Here is a 24,429-nt window from a genome sequence, read left to right as displayed (position 1 = left end):
AATCACTTATTATTTCAGATTTTCAAAATTACCTACGTACTCAGATGGGCAACACCACAACAGTGAATATTATCATTAGTACTGTTGACTATCTCTTGCGTCTTCAGGTGAGGAAAAATCAGAGTAAAATGGAATATAACATAATTTTCTTCATTTTTATAAGTTCACATTTTGTTAGAATCAAAAGTGAAGCTACTCTTTTCAGGGATATTAATAATAAAGAATTTTGATTTAATTAATTTTGTCTTTTCTTCCTTCTTAAAATAGATGACCTTTCAGAACTGTTTGGGAAAACAATTGTTTGTTACTTTATTTCATTGTTTACTTCTTTAGGCAGCACAGTTGGATAAAAATGTAAAAAGCTATTGTCATGAGAAATAGATTGACAAAGAAATAATAAATTGCAGCTGATTCAACCTTTGGTGATACACATGCACACCGTAAATACTGCATATAAAATCCAAAATTAGAAAATATAACACTTTTTTTTTTTTCCTTAGGAATCAATCAGTGACTTTTATTGGTACTATTCAGGAAAAGATGTCATTGATGAATCAGGACAACGTAACTTCTCTAAAGCTTTGGCTGTCACCAAACAAATATTCAATTCCCTTACAGAATATATTCAGGTAAACAAAAGGTTTTGCCCAAGATACTAACAGTGAAGTTCTGTGATTACATAGTCTGATCATCTCCTGTTGTAAATATTTGACTTTACTTTTCTAACTTTTGAAAAAGTAACATTGAATCCCTGGTCTGGTGTAAAGTTAACAATAAGGTAATGCTTGCATATTTGACTTTTTTTTTTTTATATGGACTACATACCACAGGAATTTTGTGAAACTTTCTCATGCAGCTTCATGAAGGTCTGAAATTTCTGGGGTTTGATTGTTTGTTTATTTTTTGTCTTTTTTTTTTTTTTTTTTTTTTGTGGTGGTGGTTTGTTTTTCAGGTAGAAATCTTAGGTAAATTATTTTCATATTTTGATTTTATATAAATAAAAAAATATATTTCTCTTAATTTTTTTAGGGCCCTTGCATAGGTAACCAACAAAGTCTGGCTCATAGTAGGCTGTGGGATGCAGTTGTTGGCTTTCTTCATGTCTTTGCCAATATGCAGATGAAACTTTCACAGGTATTTGCAAGAGGCAAATAGTGCTTTTTTGCATCTGGTTATAAATTACAGTTGAGTGTTGCAATCTGTAAATAACATACTGTCTCTCATTGGCTATGCATGGGCTACTGTCATGTAGAGGTCCAACACTGAATCTTTGGACTAACATCGTCACACCATTCTTTTTAACCATCAGTCATCACTGTGCACTTACATTTTCTAATACAAACTTAATCCTTTCAACTTATTTGTACATTTATGATAATGAATGTGACAATTTGGTCTCTTCCTCCTTGTTACAAAAACCTGATGATCTGTTAGTGCAGAAGCACCATTAAAAGCATGGTTCCTGTGCTACAGCTAAGGAGGAAAAGAGAAGAGCTGGATAAATACAAAGAAAACACAAACTTATATTCATTTTTTTTTGTTTTTATTTTACAGGACTCTGCTCAGATTGAATTACTTAAAGAACTGCTCGATCTACTAAAGGATATGGTAGTCATGCTGTTGTCACTGCTCGAAGGTTGTAGCTGTTTTTCTTTATGCAAATATTATTGCCTCTGCTTCATATTGTAAAGTGCAATGATTATATTAATCTTTCTAAGCAGTTTTTCAGTTGCCTCAAATAAAAAATGACAGAACAAAACTTATTTCATATTTATTTAACAATTATTCTGGAATATATATGTATGAAAATGAGGGCTACTGGAGAAATGCATATTGTATGAAAAATTACAAAGGTTGAAGAATGAAATTCTTAGTTTTTGGCTTTTTGTTCTATTCTCAGCATGAATATGAAATTTATTTATTTACAATATAGAGGCATCAAATAACTTACTGTTTTAACACTGTTTAGGTAACGTTGTAAACGGAACAATTGGAAAACAAATGGTCGATACGCTTGTAGAATCATCTAGCAATGTAGAATTGATTTTGAAATTTTTTGACATGTTCCTCAAATTAAAAGACCTAACTAACTCAGATGCTTTCAAAGAACATGACCCAGATGGTAAAGGCATAATTTCAAAGAAGGAATTCCAGAAGTCAATGGAGGCTCAAAAACAATATATACAGTCAGAGATTGAATTCCTGCTATCCTGTGCAGAAGCTGATGAAAATGACATGTTTAACTATCTTGATTTTGTGGAAAGATTCCATGAACCAGCCAAAGACATTGGATTTAATGTAGCAGTATTGCTAACAAACCTTTCAGAACACATGCCTAATGATTCACGCCTTCAGAGCTTACTTGAACCTGCAGAAAGTGTTCTTAATTATTTTGAACCATACCTTGGCCGTATTGAAATAATGGGTGGAGCCAAGAAAATAGAAAGAGTTTACTTTGAAATTAGTGAGTCCAGTAGAATGCAGTGGGAGAAACCACAGGTGAAGGAATCCAAAAGGCAGTTCATATTTGATGTTGTAAATGAAGGTGGAGAACAAGAAAAGATGGAGCTCTTTGTGAATTTCTGTGAAGACACAATCTTTGAAATGCAGTTAGCATCCCAGATCTCTGAAACTGATTCAGCTGAGAGGCCTGAGGAAGAGGAAGAAGAAGAGTCTTGCTATGTTGTAGATATTGGAGATGATGAGGAAGAAGAAAAGTCCCTGGAATCTCCTTCAGCTTTTGCAATGGCCTGTACTGCAGTGAAGAAGAATGTTACCAACTTTTTTAAAATGGTCACTGTGAAGAACCTAAGAAAACAGTACAGGAAAGTTAGAAAGATGACAGTAAAAGAGATGGTGAAAGTTTTTTTCTCCTTTTTCTGGATCCTATTTGTAGGGATGTTCCAACTGTTCTTTACTATAGTGTGGGGAATTTTCCAGATTCTTTGGAGCACTGTATTTGGGGGTGGCCTGGTCGAAGGAGCCAAAAACATTAAAGTCACTAAAATATTAGGGGACATGCCTGACCCAACACAGTTTGGAATCCATGATGATGTTACAGAAGCAGAAAAAGCTGAAGGTGCTGAGCATGGCATTAGAGCTGAACTTGTCCAGTTTGTAAAGGGCGAAAAGGCAGAAACTGACATTATCTCTGATATTTTTGGCATTCCTACCAAAAAAGAAGGTGGCTCAAAACATGGTCATGATGCTGGACTTGGGGATATTGCAGAAATGCTTGGTTCTGATATCCAGTCTTCTTTGGAAAACACAGTTCGTAAGAAAAAAGGATTACAGGTATGTTAAAAGATTTTGCATTTCTTTGCAGAAAATAATACAAATATATTGCTGATTTTTCTATTAGTAGTTGAATTATTTGCCAGTTAACAAATTAATAATGTTCTGGATGAGAACATACTTCATAGTCTCTACACTTAAAAAAAAAAAAAAAAAAAAAAAAAAACATGGAAGAGTTTACATTGCAGAAAAAAAGCAGCACAAGGTGTTTAGATTGCACTTCAGTAAATTGTTGTTACTGTTTATTTGGATTTTATTCAAACAATAATTGATAGTAGATTTCTAAGCACAGTGTTTCCTTTAAATGGTTTACAGTCCTGTTCAATCTACATGCCCATTTTTTACACTGTATGCTTCAATTTCCTTTTATTTTACTTTGTCTATAATAATTCTTTGTTATTTTTTCTTCTACATGCTCTAGTAATTATACACTAATCACACACCATAAAACATCCCTTTCCCTTTTATTTGAAATAATTTTACTTGAATTTATTATTACTTTAAAGTTTATCACAGACATGCGTTACTTTCATTTGTGAACAATTTACTGTGTTCCACTCTGCTGAGATACATAAAATTTATAATTCTGTTTTAAAATATATTTGAGCTAAACGTCAAAACCCAAATGCTTTTGTCAGATTTGGAAGGCATTATGGTTAAGCTGTATTTCAGATCTGTTTCTACTTGGTATTCAAATACTTTTTTCTTCTCATCGGATTTAATATACCTCTGTATAATATACTTTCCAGAAATTTCCAAGATGAGCTTCCATTGTACAACATTTTCGTTTATTATTTCCTCTTCATTCAAATGTTCTCATCCAAGATTTGTCTATTCCCTACAGATTGAACTATACTTTTCCATTTATTTTCTTACTTGTTTATGCATTCATTTTTATGTCTGTAATGAAAATATATTTACTTAAGGACCTTAGATCTGAGTAAATATTCTAAAATTTTCCTCAGCAAATTTTCCTTTTCTTTGACTTGTTCATTTCTCTCAGATTTGTTTGTAAGTATTTATAAGCATCTGTGCTGAGAACCATGCAGGTTCATAAGTGAGGAAAGAAGTGAATAGAAGACCCTTAAAATAGCAGATTCATATCAGTGAAGTAATGCATATGGGTGGAAAATTTTGTATGTAACATTATGGGTTTTGAGATCATCATTACTACTTGGTTAGGAAATCTTGACTTAGTGTCATGCAGTAGTATCAGTTTAATGAAAATGTCAGTCAACACAGATCAAAAAAGTAAACAGATATTTTGAATTGTTAAGGATGGAATTGAGGGAATTAAAATGAAGTATTGTTATGCACCATGAACCCAAGGTATACCTGCATCTTGCAGACCAGGTTTTCCTATTTCAGAAAGAATATGATAGAACTCAAAAAGGTTCAATGAAGGTGAAAAAGTTATAGATATGGAACAAATCTTATCAGTGGAATTAAATAGGCTAAGGCTCTTTAGCCTGGAAAGAAGGCAACTGAGAGAGGACATGACATGACATGACATGACATGACATGACATGACATGACATGACATGACATGACATGACATGATGGAGAAGATGGATAGAAATGTTTTTGATTCTTCCCCCACGTTAACCCTTAGAAGAATTAGAGGTCATCAAGGGATCGATCCCTGAATTACCCTCCACCAGCTTGAGAACTTTGGGGAACCTCTGTGGAAGATCTGTACATGCTTGCATTACAGGTACTCACTGGATGAGAGATGAAATAAGTAAAGCAAGATCTATTTAGTAAATTCTTTTGTAATTTATTTCACTACAAGAGGTAGGCATCCAGATGACTAGTAATGAAAATGTTTAGATAACTATGTGTATTTAGCAAGAGAACCAGAAATGTAGAATTCACCAATAGACAACTGGTGTCTATGCATGTTGAGAGAATACAGAAAGGGTTAAGAGCTAACACAGGTTTTTACAAAAGTGAATGGTAACAAAGTTAGGCACTTCAGATTTCTTTTGTAATCCACATCTTGGGATCCTGCATCTCTTTGCTTTTCAGTGAAGCTTAGATACTGAAATGCATTTTAAATGAGATTACTTTGGTCTTGCAACATGAAGCCAAAAGGTATTTGAAATCAGGACCCCAGCTTCTCTGCTGCAGTTAGCCTTCTGTTACATTGTATATTGGTTTATCCTTATCTGAAGGGACTGTTGAAAACATACATTTAGGTAGTTGTCAGTTGTGCCAGGTGGTTTAATAGGTCATCTATCCAACAACGATAAATAGTTTCAGGAGTAACATTGCATAAGGAACAGTTATTTAGGTCTTCATCAGATTTAAATTGCATCAGTTGATTTTGACAAAGTAATTGGGTTTTGTAATGCCTAATAATTACACTGACCATTTTCACATTTTTGATGCTGTCACTGATATAATACACTATTCCTTGTTTTATATTTGGAAAGAGACAAATTGATGCTCTTTTTCTACATAACCACTAGTTAGTCTTTGTGAGTGAACTTGAGGGTGTGATCTGGATGTAGTTAACTTCATCCTCAACTGGTCACATAATTTGTCTGATAATAGTGAATAATTACTTTACAGTATTCAGTCAACTGCAGTAGTTACAGTATTGATAACACTATACTGAAAAAGCTATCAGAAGAATGGCTGCAGCGTTCACTGTTAAAATCTAGTCTGAGCTGTCTATTTAAATAAAATCTAACTCTTTAAAACTGCAAAGTGGTATAAAAGATACAGTTTGGTAATCAATTTGTTTCTTAGAAAACAGTAATGAAAGTTACCAAAATTTCATTTGAAAGGATCTGTTTTGACAGTTAAATATTTTTTGCAGCTATCTGAAATTGCAAAAGAAGCTGAAGCAGAAAGAAAAGTGGAAGCTGAGAAGGCTGAGTAAGTTAATTTTCCTCTGTTGCTACCTTGCTACATCCTAATGGTAGATAACTTGGACTGAAAGAATCAACAATGCTCAGTATTCAAAGCACTTTATAAACACTTTATCTCTTCACGATTTCAAAAAGTAGTACAGTCCATAAGAGTGGCAGTCCATCCCAGTGGACAACAAAATCTGATACTTTTTTTTTTTTTTAAATATATGCAGATACAGCTTGTTTGTTTTAGTAACTAAATTCCCTTATTAATGCATACAGTCCTGGTACTTAATTTTTGTAGAGGAGGAATGATTGTCATCTTCTATATGTTATAAAGTTGGACCCTGTGAAGCAAACTTCCTCTTTACTACCATTCTTCCATGTAACAATAGTGATTGCCTTGACTGAAATGAATTCACAGTATGATACTAAGATCAATTATGATACTGTGTATGAAATCCTAAAATCTTCCTTCAAACTTAAGGCTCAAGAAACTACACATGAACTCTTGAAATTTTTATGTTGTTTGCATTGAGTATATATACACAACACTGATTTTTTTTGGCTTTTTATCCTTTTGATCTCTCCTCAGCAACTCTATTTTTGCATATAATTGAAGACTAACATTTTTTATTACTATTTTTTTAAACTTTGTATTTTTTGTCTACCTCCTCTTTTACTCACAGTCATCACTATCAACACTTACAGTGTTAAAACTGGTTTGAATCAAAGCCAAACTTTCTGAATTAGATTCTTTCTGAATTAATGCATATTTACAATGCAGAAGTTTGTCTATGCATATTTGCTTAGTTAATCTTTCTTCTAGCATGGAAGATGGTGAGAAAGAAGATAAAGCAAAGGAAGTACAGCCTGAGCAGCTGGAAGAGGGTAAGGTGAAGAAAAAGAAGAGAAGGCATGGACAAAAAATTGAGAAACCTGAGGCTGTTATGGCTAACTTCTTCAAAGCTTTGGAAATTTATCAAACAAAAATGCTGGTAAGATTTTCTTAAATTCTGTTAGTCATTTAACTTTTATTCACGTAATAATAGATAGAATATTTGCTTGATATTGAAGGGAGAAATTTCATTATAAAAGGAACATTAGCAGGACTTTTCAAAAGAGTGGATGTATTGATTCTTTCGTGTTTTTTGTAACACGTCATAGAATAATATGAGTAAAATCTATATATATGTGTGTGTGTGTGTGATTCCCCTTACAGCAGCATAGATTAGGTAATCTCTTGAGCTCCTTATTAGGAGCTCCTTGTTTTCTATGATCTAATGTCTAGAATCTATTACTTTACTTTCTTTAATAGGGAGCTCCTGTAGTTCTATTAACATCTTTCTTTGTTCTTTAAGAAATCAAATTAACAACTCTCTTGAAGCCTTCTCATGTAGTTTATTCCAGTATTCCAGCACTTGTCTTGCAGATTTCCTTCTAGAAAGTTTTCCCTAATATTCTATGTCAGTCCTCCCTGTTGCAATTTTATGTCCATTATTTTTAATCCTGTTCATTCTTCTGTTTACCATTAAATTGAAAAACAGACCGCCAAGAAACGTCCTGCTTATTTTAACTGGTATATGAGGACAGCACAATTACGTATTTACATTCTTAGAAAGCTTGCAGCTTACTTTCTTTATCTTGATATTAGCTACAGGCCATCACTAATTTATTTTTTTTTCATTTTATTTTCAGCACTACCTAGCAAGAAATTTTTATAACTTACGATTTCTTGCTCTATTTGTTGCATTTGCTATCAACTTCATTCTACTATTTTACAAGGTAAGATTTGGCATTATTCATTAAATGCCTTTGATTATTTCTAGAGGAATATTTAATGTTGGTTTTAAGGCTTATTTAATAAAGCAAGTATTACAGTCCCTTCAAACACTAAACACATTTAGAGATGAAATAGTTAAAATAATATTTTAAGCTTTATTACTCAAAGTTGTGACGCTAAACCTGTTCTGTTTTTACTTGACTTGGGATGAATGAAAACAGACATTTCATTCATCTGTTGTAGTTTAACTTGTGTTTATAATTTTTCCATTTACTCGTATAAATCTGTTAGTGTTTGGATTGTTATTTTTGTCATGGGAAATTTGAAAACCAATTAAAATAACTTGAATGTCAAAACATCTGCATTTTTAAATCTCCTTTGTTTTAAAGATATTGAGACACTTCACTTAATTATTCTCAATTATATATTTATGTTTTAATGATATAATTTCTCAGTATATTTTCTACTTTTTCTACTTTTTTTAAAAAGCCCTACTGACTACATTAAGTTTTGACTGGGAACTACTTCATATATAATTCTAGAATAAAGTTATTGTCTCAAGTTATCTAGATGAGCTCATAAGTTACATTTAATTTGTTGACATTTTTTCATGCCTTTCAGGCATGGGGTTTCACATTTGAGAGGGAGTGCTGTTTTTATTTTTTATTTTTTCCATATTTTTTGTGAAGTGAATTACATCTAATATATGTATGTTTTTTCTTATTTGGTGTTTCCATGTGAGAGTATAATTCAATTTTCATTCTTACTTACTCCATTTCCCGTGTTTTCATTGCCAAGATGATTGTTATTGACTATTGTGATTAAGATATTTCTGTACTGGGATTGGGGCTTTGATTGGTATAAATAGGCAAAAATATATATATATAAAGCAGAAGATGCCTCTTCATAGTAGGCTACTTTCTTTTTATATATATTGTGTGAGATAGATATATCTATGTATATTGTGCAAGTTGCAATGAGCTGATCTTTTCCAATATTACATTTTTCTAATTCTGTTGTTCGCAACCAAAAAGTTCACAAAAGAAGTTGGCTGAACATTCAGTCTTCAAGGAACTGAATCCTGATCTCAAGTGTCTTGAAAAGCATCTGCTATGATACAATTACTGTCTCAGAGACAGGGCAGATAAACATGCAAAAGGCTCAAAAACTGGATAGAATTTGTGTGCGCCATTTCAGGAGAAAGACTGACAGGGCTATTGAGTCTCCCTCCATGCGTCTCTTTTTCTGTTTTATACAGTTTGTGAAGATGAACTTCAAAAGAATATAGAGAAATCTGTTTCTCTTTTTGACAGTCCTTTTCTCCCCACTCACTTCTGCTTTACTTTGGGTCTTAGAGGTCAACCAAAACCCCATTCTGTTGCAGAGGGAGGACAAAAATTCATATTTATTACAGCAAGTCCATATGTCATAGATAGGAAAGGGTCAGTGGGAGCCAAACGGGAAAGAAGGGACCTCAGGTTTAAAGGCCAAGTTTTTTAAATCACTGGCATAATTTAGGGCAATGTGTCAACTTTATTGGTCAGAATATGTACAAAATAGTGATTAAGTATTTAAACTCTAAACTGTGTCATGAAATAAAAGCTTATGGGCAATGTATAAGTTGATAACACAGTAACTGTTTCTTTCTAGACTCTAGTAATCAGGAACAATGTAGATTACAGAACAATCCTTGAAATTGGTCATACTGGATAATCCAATCATCGCTAAGTTCTTCCAATAAAACATTTGTGCATAACATTTTCATTTGTTTCCTTTTTGCTTTGACACTGTTAAAGGGAAGATTTGTAAACTGTCAAATGCCTGTACTTGCTTTTCTTCACTTCTCTTTTCAGTGAAATGAGATGATGATGTGGAGACTTCTGCTGTAAAAATGAAGGATGTTACTGTTCAAAGCTAATGCTCTCTGTCATCTTCAGAAGAGCAGGCTTTATAAATATAATTTATTGTAGAAAACTAAGGGATTTGTCATTTATAATAAAGGAAAAACTTTTAACTTTGTGTGTGCTCTTTGCTTGAATTTCTCTCAGGTGACAGAAGAGCCACTTGATGAGGTAGAGGAAGACTCTAATCTCTGGAACACTTTCGATGAAGAGGAAGAGGAGGAAGGCATGGTGTTTTTTGTTTTAGAAGAAAGTACGGGTTACATGGCACCTGCTCTCAGAGCATTGGCAGTTATTCATACCATCATCTCCTTTGTCTGTGTGATTGGATACTATTGCTTAAAGGCAAGTTCTTAATTTTATTACTACTCTGTATTTGTTAAAGGACATCATCCCAAAGTAGTTTTTGGAGCTGAGATAAGAATATATATTTCTATTCAGTTGTTTACAAATTCTCACTCTTTCACATGTAGATGTTTTCCTCACATACTAGGTCTGGCAGGGATAGAGTTAACTTTTTTCATAGCAGTGCATGTGTTTGGATTTAGGTTAAAACTCTTGGTAACACCCACATCTTGGTTACTGCTGAGCAGTGCTTGCATGGTGTGGAAGTTTCCTCCTCTTTACCCATTCTGTGTGCCATGCAGTGAGCATGCTGGCAAGAAGTTGAGAGCGTGCACAGCTGAGACAGCTTACCCAAACTGAACAAAGGGATATTTCATGCTCAAAAAGAAAAACTGGATTGGGGGTTAGGGGGATTTATTTTCTAGGTGGCTGTTGGTCAGCATTGGTCTGTTTGTGGGATGTAGTGAGTTGTTTTTCTTTCTTTACTTATTGAACTGTTTGTGGCTCAACCCAGTTTTCTTGTTTTGCTCTTCGGGCTCTCTCCCCTGTTCTAATAGGGGTGGGGTGCAGTAAGAAAGCAGCTGCATGGATGCTTAGTTGCTGGCTGCAGCTCCTCACATCCTGTACCTACAGTACCTGTAGTGCTATGATGCAACACCACAGCATACTACACTGTCATTTAAACCATTCAGACAGCACGTGGTTTTATGTTTAAGTGGTAGCCAAATTTTTGTCTGCACTAATGGAATGCTCTGTTTTACAATGAATTATCATGAGAGGAAAAAAAAAAAAAAAAAAAGAAAAAGAAAGCAGTAATGCTTCCAGCAACCTCTAATTTGAATTCTTTGGGAGTAATGGCAAGCTTGCTTTATGTGAAATTATGAAAGAAAGAAATTGAAACAAACCATTCTGGCTCACCAGGGCAGTCCATCTTTCTCAATTCCTTGTTCTTCGTTTTATTGTTGACTTCCTCATTTTGGAGTTCAAAGTCATCCTATATTACTGCTGCTGAACAGCAGGACTCTCAGCTGTCCAATAAGATTACAAAATTGGGGCAGTGAATGCAACAGTCTCTGGAATCTTGTTTTATGCTCTACGATGAATTTCATCATTTAGTATGAATATATATATATATTACTCATGATCTTATTCTAATTGCTGCTAGGAGAACTTCTTGGTCAGTAACAGGAATCAACATTATTGCTGAGATGAGAATACCTTAGTCATATCTCTGATCACTGTTTCTAGTCGTCAGGATACTAGTATGATGTTTGGTTTTATATAGTGATATAAAGAGTACTTAATACTGTAGATAGATATCACAGGTTCTAAAAATATATAAACCATGACCAAGGTGTCCACTGTCATTTTTATAGGTCCCTCTGGTTGTATTCAAAAGAGAAAAGGAAGTAGCTAGGAAGCTGGAATTTGATGGATTATACATAACTGAACAGCCATCTGAAGATGATATTAAAGGACAATGGGATCGCCTGGTTATAAACACACCGTATGTAAAATTAAATGTTTATATATAAATTCTTTATAAAGATTCTATTTCATTAAGCCACTGATCTAGAACCTAAACTGTCCACATGCACCTAGTACATCTCAAAGGACGGCATTTTTCACTTACATTAGATGCCACAGTAATAGATTCTAATGTGAAATCCTGTATTATTAGTTTATCTCATAAATACTATATTAACATGTATTTCCCCCTCCTTTTCATTGTTCTAAGGTTTGCAAGAATTCTGCGTCTTGCCCCACAAGCTCTCTCAAAGACATTTCACGTTAGTCACTATGTAGAATTTTCTTTGGCTCAATTTCATGTTCATATTGTATCGCTGTATTCCCTCCTGCCCTTTACCCCCATTTCTTGTTAACAAAATTTGTATATGACAGGAGAAGTAAATGCAATGTAAAATAGCAATCCCAGAATTTGAGTAGTCTGATAGTTATTAGTCAGGTTGTATGCGTTAGCAGATGCTGTAGTAGTCATACACTGATTCTAGGAGACTCGCCTGCTGTTCTGGCTGTGAATGATAAAAGTGTAGGCAAGAGGAGGAAAAGTATCAGTAGGCTCTTCCGGCTGCTTTAGCAGTTTGTTCAAGAGGTCACCCTGAATTTCTTTTCTCCCTCTCCATGTTGTTTTACCAGAATAGCTGGATACATGAGTCAGTCTAAATTGCCATTAAGACATACAGCCAAACAGATTATTTCTCATTGTAACAAGCACAAATTAAATACAAGTCACAAAGCAGTTTTGGCTAAAAAACATGCAGGCATAAATAGCTATTTGATAAAAACAAGCCAGCAAAGACCAACTCAATGCATCAGAGTGACAATATGCTGCCAAATAGCCAAAATAGCTATTTTATCAGACATACTACATTTTTGTGTTATAAATAGCGCCCTTATTTCTTTCATTAAAATTATAGCATCCACATTATTAGAAATTTCTTGAATGCCTTATTTTCCTACACTGGATTTTTAAGATTTTTCATTTAAGTTGAAATGTATACTACAATAGGTTAGTTGTTTCTGGTGTTGTTTTTTTTTTGGTAATATTGCCAAAATATTTTTAAATCTAGAATGGTCTTTCATTTGCTGTGTAGAAGGCTGAATGCTAGAATGTATAAGAATAAACAGTGATAAACTGGGAAGCAATTGTATTTCATACAGGATTCTAAGAAAAAACATATTATCAGGCACAGCTGAATTCAGTATGCAAACTTGCATTTATTTGTTATTTATTTGTTATTTAGCTAACTTTATTTTCTTTGATAATAGTGAGTTTGTCTTGTTTGCGTAAAAGTAGTTTCCATAAATTCCTTATCTTCCCTTTCTCGATACTTTCTCCTACTCATGGTGTATATGGCCTTGGCAGTAGCATGGCTGCTCTATCAGTTAAGTTAAATTAAACATATGAGTCACTGAAACAATTTGTCTATCTGAAAGGGTGGTCTGGAATTTCATTCAGAAATTCTATTTGGAAAAAGTAGCTGGGAAGTTTTCCACAACTCCTGGCAGTAGAACAGTATTATGGAATCTTACTCTTCCAATGTTAAAGCTATCTTTAATTTTTACTAGTTCTGTTGTTCAGTTGCTTTTTTTTTTTTCTTTACCTTCTTGCATGTTCTGTAGCTGAACTATCTTGGTGCTTTAGAATTATAAATGGTTTTTAATAGTTTTGTTCTGGGATTTTAGATTCAATGTCAAAAATATTGTACACCTGAGAACAAAAGATCACCATTAACTCCTGTTTTTTCCAATTTACCATTGCATTTTTTGTTATTGTTGTTGTTTGTTTGTTTGTTCTTTTTTTTTTTTAATTTGAATTTGATGTTGGCAAACTGTCCATTGGTTCCCAAGTGTTCAGCCTATATTTGAAATATAAGGAATGCAGTGAACTGAAGAATTAATTAGTCTACAAAACTCTTTATTTTCCTCTCAAAATGATTGTGTACATTGATTTCATGGCTAGGAGCAATAAAGTTGTTAGGCTCATAAGGTGATGGTATCTTCTGTGCTGTCCTTTTGTAGCCAATCATATTTGTGGCTGAGAAAAAGAAAAGGGGGGGGAGGGAGGGGATGATATTGCAGTGATGCGTAGTTGAAACAGGCTGTCCTGACAGCTGTTGTCCATGTCAAAAGAAAATGTTCTCACAACTCAAAGTGCTGTGTGTGATTGAATGAGTACCAGAACCTGCAGTGATCATGAACATGGCATTGTGTTGTTCTTTTCTTTCCCCTAACAAACTTGAATAAATTGAAGTATCTTTTCCTTATCTTTGCAGGTCCTTTCCTAACAATTACTGGGACAAATTTGTAAAACGGAAGGTAAACTTCTTAAATTTCTATTATTCATAGCAGTAATACACTATTCAGTTAATTGGGATATCTATGTGTAATATATTTCTGTACACAGAGATATACAAGTAATTGAGACCTGGAATTTGTTTTATGGAAGTCACTGTTGTGGTAAATTTCTCTGTGAACAGTCAGGTAGAGAGTATGTAAGAGGAGGGAGGAAGAAAGAATGCTTTGGTTTAGTTCCTAGACTCACACACTAAATAACCTTGTACTGTCAATCAGCCATACATGCCTAATTTACAGACATTGTCATCTTTAGGATACAAAGCCCCCTCATCCCCCTAAAAAAGGAAAAACATGTCAGCTTAAATGATGGCAAATTATACAGAAGCTTTCAGATAATAGCCTTTAATGCTTCTATTTTTCTTTCTTGAGCAACTTATCCACCCCCAGCTTCCTGGGAGTTCTCACTGTTCCCATAATGCTAATTGTGAAAAAACTGTTCTTTCTGTTGTTTGTTCGTTTGTTTTGTTTTTTAATTTCTAACAACTACTGGCTTAAGGTAACTGTGACCAAGGTCTTTCTCTGAGCAAAAGCTTATCTTCTTCCATTTTTAGGTTATTAACAAGTATGGAGACTTATATGGAGCAGAGCGCATAGCAGAACTTTTGGGTTTGGACAAAAATGCCCTTGATTTTAGTCCAGTGGAAGAGAGTGAACCAGAAGAGGCGTCTCTTCTATCATGGTATGACCTCAGAACTTCAAAGACAAATTATACATTGTTGTATCTTCACCATCAAAGATATAAATTGATTTTATATTGAAACTATAGTGATGTTTTCCTCTGCATGGAAAATTCAAATGGATAAGTCTGTCTTCTAAAAAGTACGATTTAAAACAAAGATGCCTGTTGTTTATTATTGTAAAAATAAGAAAAGAATGCAATGTTGATGCAGACTGACATAGTTGGGTATACTGGGAAGGTCAGAGTTGGGTAGATCAGCATTTAGAAACTCTGTACAGGTGCTGAGAGTTAATGAATTATCTCTGAAGAATGAAGCACCTACATCACTCAGATAATAAATAGCTAAAGTATATCACCACCTTCAGCAAACACATATATAGTGCCAAGCACAGTTTGTTATTCATACTTGCAGAATTTGGTACATGCATTTCAAAAATCTGTTTTTTTTTTGTAGGTTAAGCTCCATTGATACAAAGTACCACATTTGGAAGCTCGGTGTTGTTTTCACTGATAATGTAAGTGTGTTAACCTAAAAGAATATTCTTCGATTTACTCTAAATATGAATATATATTTTCTGCCATCTGCTTTTATATTAAACATAAACAAATAGTATTGAATTACAAAGCTATTTTAAAATAGTTTTTTTTTTTCTGTCTTGCCTTGTAGCAAAACTGCTTTCATATGTGTTAGAATTTTCTTTTTGATTCCATGGGGAAATAAGTACCTCCTCCCCATTAACACAATGCCAGCATTTTGGAAGTTAATGGTACATTCATTCAATTTTCTAGAAATCAAATTAGGAACCAACTGTGTTTTTTCCTCAGATCAAACACAGTATACAGAAACTTACCTTTTTCTATTCTTTAATCTGTTTGACATGGTTGGTTACTTCTCTTATGTCTTCTTTGAAAAGCCCAAACTTATGTTAAAATACCTTTTTTTTTTTAATCTGTTTTTGCATCCTTTTGATCTTTCCCAAACAAATACAATGCCAAGGTGAATAAAGTGAAGTTTAATAAACTAATTGTGCATTAAAAGAGCGCACTAAATCATTGTTTGTTAATAAGATCTTTTCATGTCACAGTGGCCTCAGATTCACTGCTCATTAAAAGAATAAGCTGTATTATCTGCCTTAGGTTTCCTGGGCGTCCTGAGATTTAAAACTAGCAAAGTGCCTAAAGAGTAATGTAATGTGTTTTGTCTGCTCCAGAATCAGTATTAAGGTTTATAGTACCGTGTAACAAGGTCCCTAACCAAAACAATTTTAAGGTAGGGGATTTTGGTGCTATTAACATATGTGCTGAAGACTGCATTTAACTATGTAAAAATAGAGGTCTCATTAGCATAACCAAGCAATAAACAAACTTTGTATGAATAGATGAGTTGATAATAGAGTCTTTTTGAACATGTATACTAGAGGTATTACATTCAGATTGATTCAAATCAGATCATGATATAGTATTACTTTATTTCATAACTTAAGTGACAAAGAAAGCTATATTCTTGGTCCAATACCACATTAGTACCGGCTAACATTCTGTCACTTTTCATTTTTTCTGCAGTCATTTTTATACTTAGCTTGGTACACAACTATGTCTATCCTTGGGCACTACAATAACTTCTTCTTTGCTGCTCATCTGCTGGATATTGCTATGGGTTTCAAGACTTTGCGAACCATTCTGTCTTCAGTCACTCACAATGGCAAACAGGTTAGTATTATGTATAGAGACTTGAAATTAACACATTTTATAACAGTAGTGGGAAAAGTCTTGTGGGTACCTAGCAAATATTGGAATACAATTAATTTTGATCATGAATGTATTACAGAATAGACTCCACCATGTCTCCTTCAGCACATATGAGACATGTTAATTCCTAAAAAGTTATAATAATTTATGCCCAAAGGGTGCTGAAAACTAAAGACATTTTGTATACAATGCAAAGGTATTTTTCTTATATTTTAGAAAAATATAAGAATATGAATTATGACCTAACGAGCTCCTTCTGTATGGACTGGTGATAACTAGTAAGAATTCACAACCTCTCCTTGGCTTCAGCAGTAACAATGATCTGAATGTCATTGAGATTTCAGTACTTTGCTAGTAAGAATGTTCTTACAGGTATGGACATTCTGCATTGCAGAATATATTTATAGGTCACTATGTTCTGCAAAAATCACGTTAAAATCTGCTTCCAAAGATAATTGTGGAAACTTACACAGGGAATCATTCTTTGATACCTGCTTTGTGTTGCGAGGTAGCATAACATTAAAAACATCCTTTTCATTAACACACTTTTTTTCTCCTTACATTTAAGAAACGTTACTCTAACTGAACTTCCCCAAAACTTCATTTCAAAGAAATACATTCCATTCTTTCTCAAATGTACTAGCATATATTCTAAGCCCTCTCTTACAGTCTGTTATGTATGTAAAACCATACTAAGCCTTTTTTAAGAGTTAAAAGAACATCCGCTTCAGTTTAAGTTTTATATCCTTTGTGTTTGCCTAATCCTTTCTTTCAGAAGAAATTGACCAATTAAATTTATTACCTTATGACAAACAAATGAAATCCCTATTTTAATCCCTTTCATTTTCCTTCATGATGAACCAAATTCATATCACTTCTAATTTAATGATTGGTTTATTTTGAGATTTTTCTAAATGTAATCCTCAAACATAGTTGAAACTGTCAACTTAATTGTTTGATGTTACTTTCTTAATAAGCAAAGATTATTTTTTCTATTTCTACTCTTTTAAAAGACCACTGAACAGTTGATCCTCAGTTTATCTTTTTCTACAGATCTGTAAGTAGGCTCCTGAAGTACACATTTCAACTGGGAAATCAGTAGTGTTTCAGTGTTCATGTCTGTACTAGTTATAAGAGCAGCAGTTGTATTTAGTCTCAGCTGAATTTATTTACCAAACTAACTAAAGGGGATTATTTTGTTATTTCATTTTTATTTAATTTCACTTTTACATTAAATAGTAATATTGTTTCAGCAACGTATAGTTGTTATACATATAGCTTAGAAAGCTGGAAAGAACTACAGTTTCTTGAGTCTGTATGGATCCCTCAAACCTATCATTACTGCTCTTTTTAGTTCCCTTCTTGGGAAAGGTACCATATGATACCTTTTCAGTACTTAAGGCACTGCAGTGAGCTAGCTCACCTCATCTGACAGAATCCAATTGAAACCTACTTTAATGTCATGTCTCCATACAGCTTGTGCTCACTGTAGGACTCCTGGCTGTAGTAGTGTATCTTTACACCGTTGTGGCGTTCAACTTTTTCCGCAAATTCTACAACAAAAGTGAAGATGAAGATGAACCAGACATGAAATGTGATGACATGATGACGGTAAGTAAAACATCAGTAGCATGCTTCAAATTTCATTCTGAATTTTTAAATGGTGAAATCACAATAACTTTATTGTTAAGTTAATCCATCTTATTACTTATTGCTATATGTCATTTTCAAAATGTCTGTGGTCTTAAAATTCGCTCTGCATTCTTCAGTGGCCTAAGCTCAACGGTACATATGTGACATTCACTAATATGGGAAAATACCTGGATTTTTATTGTGAATATTTTTGCATGTGATTTGCTGCTCCTTTTGCATGTAAAGACAGCAAACCCTTAAAGTACATGGAACAAATTTTATAACAAACTGGTCAGCCCTATGTACAAAAGGCAGCTGTGTTATTTCAGCATAAATAGAGCTCAGTTTGTTCCAAGTATTTGCAAGTGTGCAAGCTCTTCCTATCCTTATTTAGGTTACGTGAAGTATATGATGTTATTAGCACTAGTTACAAATACTTGCTTCATATTGCTTACAAACGGTAATTCGGTCAAGAAGTCAAGGGTGAGTAGAGAAGAGGAAAATTAAAGGAGGTGATAATCTATTTTTAGTAATTCCCCACATGATTTCTTCCTGTTGCAACAGAAAACCAAACAATTTTTTTACGTCATAAAAAGAAAATAGCACAACTTCTTGTACTAGAAACTGAACAGTTTGAGTTTATGGACAGCTTGTTTCTTTCCTGGAATAGTCACTGTCTGCCTGTCTTAGATAACAAAACTAGAGTAAGATACCTCAGAGTAAAGTTGTGTCATAGATTTCACCAAATGATTTTCCCTGTTATTGAGCTTTTATCAAACAGTCCATGTAAGTCAGATGTACAAATGATAGGACATGAATACTGCCCAAGCAGTATTATTTAAGCGAGCCCTTTGTGAGATGAATACCATATTCTGGTTATACAATGGATGTAGGAGTAATCAGAATCATTAAACTATATTACTTTTTAAACCATGCTGCCAAATGAGGTAAATCATTTACCTCATTAAATGTAAAATAAAAATATTTTTAAAAATCATTACATTTTTAAGCATGATTAAAATAGTAATGGTATCTTATGTCAAGAGTAAGGCTGCATTCTAAAAATGGGTGTCTACTTCTGTTCAATGTTTGCTTATGAAAGACTTATTCATCACTTTTCATGATAAATGTTGACCACCACAACTGTTGTCTAATGTGACTTCAGAACATTGGTTAGGTTTAGAGATTTCTGATATTTTTAACCCATATTGTATGACTAAAGACAGTTTACAAGATTCTGTAGCTGATTCATACAGAAATGTTAAGTACTATAGATATCCAGCAAAAGATTCTATTCTAAAATACTTGCATAGCTTAAATAACCAAATTTTAAGGATCTTTCCTTGAAGACTTCTATGTTTAAAAAACAAAGCACACACCAGCATTTCTGCAAGGTGATTTCTTCCACATCAAAATGAACACAGGCTGTTTCACAGATCATAAATAATTTAAAAGGCACTAAACCAGACATCTACTATTGCAAAATGAAATTATCCAGAAACCACTTAAATACAGATAGATCTACCTGCTGTGACTATGTCACTATTTTATGGCAGTATTTGCTAACATTTCCTAAACTCCATTACAATACTTTAAAAGATGTCCTCTACTTACTCAGAGCAAGCTTGAACCTTAGGAATTAACATAGGGGTAGAATATAGTTGAATACAGCACCAAATGTCCCCCAAATGGTCTTTGTTTATAAGACTTAAGGAATGAGAAAAGGGTAACACAATTGATGCTGATTCCCCGTCTTTGTAGGTCTAAGACGAAACCATGTCAGTTAAGATACTTAGGAGATTTTTGGTGTGGGAACATGAGGAATTATATTACATGTTCTCTGTTTCTATAACTTCTAGAAAGAATCAGTAGGTCAGAATAATTAAAAAAGAAAAAAGTCCAGAATCATTCATGGTAAATAACATTTCCTACTCTTTTGTGTTTTTTTTTTCAGTGTTACCTGTTCCACATGTATGTGGGTGTAAGAGCTGGTGGTGGCATTGGGGATGAAATTGAGGATCCTGCAGGAGACCCTTATGAAATGTATCGAATTGTCTTTGACATCACATTTTTCTTCTTTGTCATTGTTATCCTACTGGCCATTATTCAAGGTACCTTCACTTACCTTGGCAGAAACTGACAGAATTTAGTGTACCTAAGTTCTGCAGTACGTTTAAACCATATTTGTGTTTGAGGTAAAGTAAGCGATATTGCTAAAAAGACTTATTTCTGAGCCCATGAAGTCATTATTTCTGAAAGTGATCATTTTATATTTAATTTATAAATAATGCATTGTGCCAAGTACTAGAAACAAAGTACTTGTACAAAGTACTAGAAACTTACCTGTGTTACAGCATTTATGAGCACATTGACAACTGTTCAGCAATGGCGCAGCTTGTGCGGGATCACTCCTCCTGCTATAATCACCATGTAAACTTGGAGAGCCTTGCTGTCAACTCTTTTTACAGAATTATGTTGGAGACAGCACAGCTGTCCGGAGAATGCAGCAGTTCCCCTTGGGTTTCCTCTCTGACAAGACATGTCTGCACACCCCTTTCTTCCTTTCTTTAGAGGACAATTTGCAGTTCTAATTAGCTTGAGACCTGTATCAAACACTCATTGTATAAACTGTCCTAAGGTTGTTAGGAAAAAAAGCAAAACAAAAACATTTTTCAGGCAGTCTTGGAGAAAAGAAAAAAATGTAATCCATCTATAGTTTTTTTTAAAGTTACAAATGTTGCAGTCCTCAAAATGATCAATTCTTAACACATTGGAAGGGGGTGGTTGTCTGTGGGAGACAAGTCTTCTTCACTGAGCAAAAGTGGAAGTACAAGAGTTCCAAAAGAAGGAGAATGAAAACAAAATTCTTTCATGGGAACAGAAGAGATAAGAGCATATAAACTTAAATCAACCAAAATATAAGTAAGGAAAAGGTTTTCACTTGCAAGCTTATGGCTCTGTGTAAGAGAAATTATCACTGTTGGGAGTGCAGTGTAAACAAATACGAGATGTCTGCAAATTAGTAGATTGCACCTTGAATTATTAAACCTACACAGAAGTATGCTAAACTCCAAATAGAATGGAGGATGTCTAATAGAGCTACTTCTCAGCATTACTTTAACTGTTGCTAAGTACTTAACTGTTGCTATTTATCCATTTGAAATAGGTCTGATTATTGATGCTTTTGGTGAATTAAGAGACCAGCAAGAACAAGTGAGAGAAGATATGGAGGTATGAGAACATTACATTTTTCATTGCTCTTATTAAGTTAAATTTTTAACAGTTACAATAGAGTTGTTGAGTTATAACTGATTTGTATATACAAATTATGTTTCCAGACCAAATGTTTTATTTGTGGAATCGGCAATGACTATTTTGACACAACCCCACATGGCTTTGAAACACATACTTTGCAAGAGCACAACTTGGCAAACTACCTGTAAGTATATTTTACTATTGGAATTATTATAAAGAGACCTTTCAGCTCAAAACTAATTTAGAAGCACACATTGCTGACAAACCTTAGATAGAATTCTGTGAAACTGGGGACTATCTCCATTCCTTTCTGGCCTCCCCTCCTCTACTCTGTACTGGTCAGTATTTTTAAAGTGCTCACCCTATGTATGAGCTAGCTTAGTGGAATGATGCCTGAAGGCACACCAACCCCTTATGTGTCCTTTTGTTCCTCTGGAAGGAAACCCACCTATGTGGAAGGGTAAGGAACAACAGTTTTTAACTAGTAAGTTGCTTTAGTTTGGAAGATAGGAGGGCTGTGACTTCCTGAGGTTTGGTAATGTTGATGAAACCATTGAAAACTGTTGCTCACCTGAAATGGTACTTCTGACTGTCTCCAGACTAGAGAAGTACATCAGCAAGAGCTAACAGCAGCAGAAGGAAGGTGCTGCCTTTTCTTTTTTTTCCCCTAGGAATTATGTTTGAAACAAAAACAAACAAACAAAAACATTTCTGGAAAATAAGCTACAAAAAAAAAAGTCTGATCCTGTAGTTCCTTAGTAATAACACAGCTTTCTGAAGCCAATAAACAATCAGCAGTTTTATATATTCAGACTATTGCCCAAACTCCCAAGACAGTGATCTCATACTTTCATTAGTGAATATAGAACAGATCAAAGAGGGTTATTAAAAAATTAATCTAGTGGCATTAGTTACCCCTACAAAAATGATAATTACATGAGCATCGTGCCAGCAAAACTGAAGAAGCTGAACTGGTGGGCTCTTCGATAAAGAAATCTGGCTTTAGGATACAGTACTGTGAGCTTAAAAAAAAAAAATGTGCGCCTCATAGAGTATACGTTGCATTATTCCTTTCATAGCATTGTAACCTCTGCAAAATCAATACACATTACTTTTGTGAGGCAAGTTTCCATTAGCATCCATAGCTTTATAGCAGTCTACAACCTCCAAGCTTTCCTTATTATATTGTATCACTTAATTGGCATGTGGGATCCTGTCATTCACAGTAAATTAAAAAATCTCATTTCCTTAATATTACAATGCATACTGAATAATCTTACTATTCAGATTGCCTTTTAATTAGAAAAATGTTAAAGTCAGTATACATTCTTTTTTTACAATGAAAACATGTAATGTTCAGTTCCAAATGCACTGCCTTAGAAGTGGCTAACCAAGAGCTAAGTCACATAAATCAGACCAGTGTTGGAATTCTACAGCCTTCCTAGCTAGTCCAAGTTCCGTACATCTGTGTGAGCACAGGCAGCACCAGAGCCAAATAGGCAGCTACTCAGCTGCACCAAGATTTCCAAACAGTCATACCCTACAGCTCATAAGCTGAGCCCATCTGTCCCACTTTTACCTTCTTGCATAGAAGCTATAGCAACTTCTTCCACGGTGAGACAGAGCATATGTGTACAGGAGCTGACATAGGCCTAGTTCAGATGTTGCTTCTAGCACTGAAATGAATAAAAATTCAATTTCTACTGATTTTACAGATGTTAGCACTTCCACAAGAGAAGTCCTGGGGTATAGCATTTTCTCCTTTTAAATACCCACTTTAGAAGCTTGGCAGAATATTTCCATTTCTTTGCTGGCTGGTAGAGTGTTCCTCATATTCCATTCTAGGAAAGGTTAGGGGAGAGGTTTTATTTTTTGCATTAATACCTGTTTCATGTGCTTTTTTCAGGTTCTTTTTAATGTATCTCATAAACAAGGATGAAACTGAGCATACTGGCCAGGTGAGTTGAAAAAATAAATCTAAATTTTTAACTTAAAAATGTTGAAAAGACAAACCTTTTAATCTTCTCCAGCCTTGTAGCTGTGTACCACCAGGTGGAACTGATGAACCACCAAGGAGTGGAGACAAATCCCACCCCTGAGATTTTTGTGGAACAAAAAGGAAAGGTTAAAAAAAAAAGGAGGGGGGGGGGGGGTGGGAGAAGGAGGAGTTGCAGCAGTTTTCTTATTTACATTTAGGCCCAAACAACACTGCATTTACACATGTCCATATACTACCTATATATACACATATATTGCTATAGACAGAGTTTAGTGCTGGATAAAACAGGAAAATAAGTAGGATTAAATTATGTTATTTCAAATAAGAAGCTGTTATGGAAACACTATTAAAGTACCTTAAGTGTTTTCCAAGGAAACTAAAACACATTTTGTAATATGGATTTGTACAGGTTTGCTCTAATATAACTGGACTGATCAATTTTCACTTCACTGTTTTTGTAATGAGGCTTAATTTTCAGTAGTACTTATTTGGGAAGAGTGCAGAACAATAATTTAACAAACATGCTTGAATTGTGATCTTTGAGTTCCTTTATCTCCACAGTCTTATTCCATGGTAATAGGCACAGCACCTGCTTATTGTTAAAATGTAGAGCATTGGTTGTAAGGGGTCTGTTAAAATAAATACTCTTTTTTATTTTAGGAATCATTTGTGTGGAAGATGTACCAAGAAAGATGTTGGGATTTTTTCCCAGCAGGAGACTGCTTCCGGAAACAGTATGAGGATCAACTTGGCTAATACCACAAAAGAAATTATTTATTCATAAATTGTTAAGATCCAGTATATAAAAAATGTACTTCCTTTTCATGATGTAAATTCACAGCTTGTATTTGCTTTAAATGTCTTTAAACTTCAAGACATACGTAAAATTTGAAACTATTTCATAGGCTTTTAGTACCTACCACATGTGAAACAGGTCTTCTGTTGGAATTTTGATTAGAAGAGAAAAATCTATGCCAAGATCAACTCAAGCCTTCCAATTTAAACATGGTATGAAATTATAACAACTTTTTAACCACATTGTTAACCTAGTGTTT

General features: G+C 34.0%; 1 protein-coding gene across 14 annotated transcripts in view; it reads left to right on the top strand.

Annotated features, from left to right (window-relative positions):
- RYR3 (ryanodine receptor 3) overlaps positions 1-24,174 on the top strand; it is a 218,150-nt gene extending 193,976 nt beyond the window's left edge. For all 14 annotated transcript variants that reach the window (XM_082761305.1, XM_082761317.1, XM_082761306.1 and 11 more), the window contains 20 exons: positions 19-107; positions 501-629; positions 1,030-1,134; positions 1,555-1,636; positions 1,970-3,294; positions 6,119-6,177; positions 6,982-7,150; positions 7,851-7,937; positions 9,984-10,181; positions 11,558-11,688; positions 13,979-14,021; positions 14,612-14,739; positions 15,194-15,254; positions 16,303-16,449; positions 17,965-18,099; positions 20,075-20,231; positions 21,287-21,351; positions 21,459-21,559; positions 23,282-23,333; positions 24,035-24,174. In XM_082761305.1, coding sequence (XP_082617431.1) covers positions 19-107; positions 501-629; positions 1,030-1,134; positions 1,555-1,636; positions 1,970-3,294; positions 6,119-6,177; positions 6,982-7,150; positions 7,851-7,937; positions 9,984-10,181; positions 11,558-11,688; positions 13,979-14,021; positions 14,612-14,739; positions 15,194-15,254; positions 16,303-16,449; positions 17,965-18,099; positions 20,075-20,231; positions 21,287-21,351; positions 21,459-21,559; positions 23,282-23,333; positions 24,035-24,130 — 3,359 coding nt within the window. In that variant the 3' untranslated portion in view covers positions 24,131-24,174. The remainder of the gene's footprint in view (positions 1-18; positions 108-500; positions 630-1,029; positions 1,135-1,554; positions 1,637-1,969; positions 3,295-6,118; positions 6,178-6,981; positions 7,151-7,850; positions 7,938-9,983; positions 10,182-11,557; positions 11,689-13,978; positions 14,022-14,611; positions 14,740-15,193; positions 15,255-16,302; positions 16,450-17,964; positions 18,100-20,074; positions 20,232-21,286; positions 21,352-21,458; positions 21,560-23,281; positions 23,334-24,034) is intronic.
- Positions 24,175-24,429: the final 255 nt, after the last annotated feature.

Source organism: Aythya marila (assembly GCF_965140915.1).
Source record: "Aythya marila genome assembly, chromosome: 5".
Classification (NCBI taxonomy): Eukaryota; Metazoa; Chordata; class Aves; order Anseriformes; family Anatidae; genus Aythya; species Aythya marila.
The sequence above is the reverse complement of the archived record's forward strand: the minus strand, read 5'-3'. Positions and strand labels throughout refer to the sequence as shown.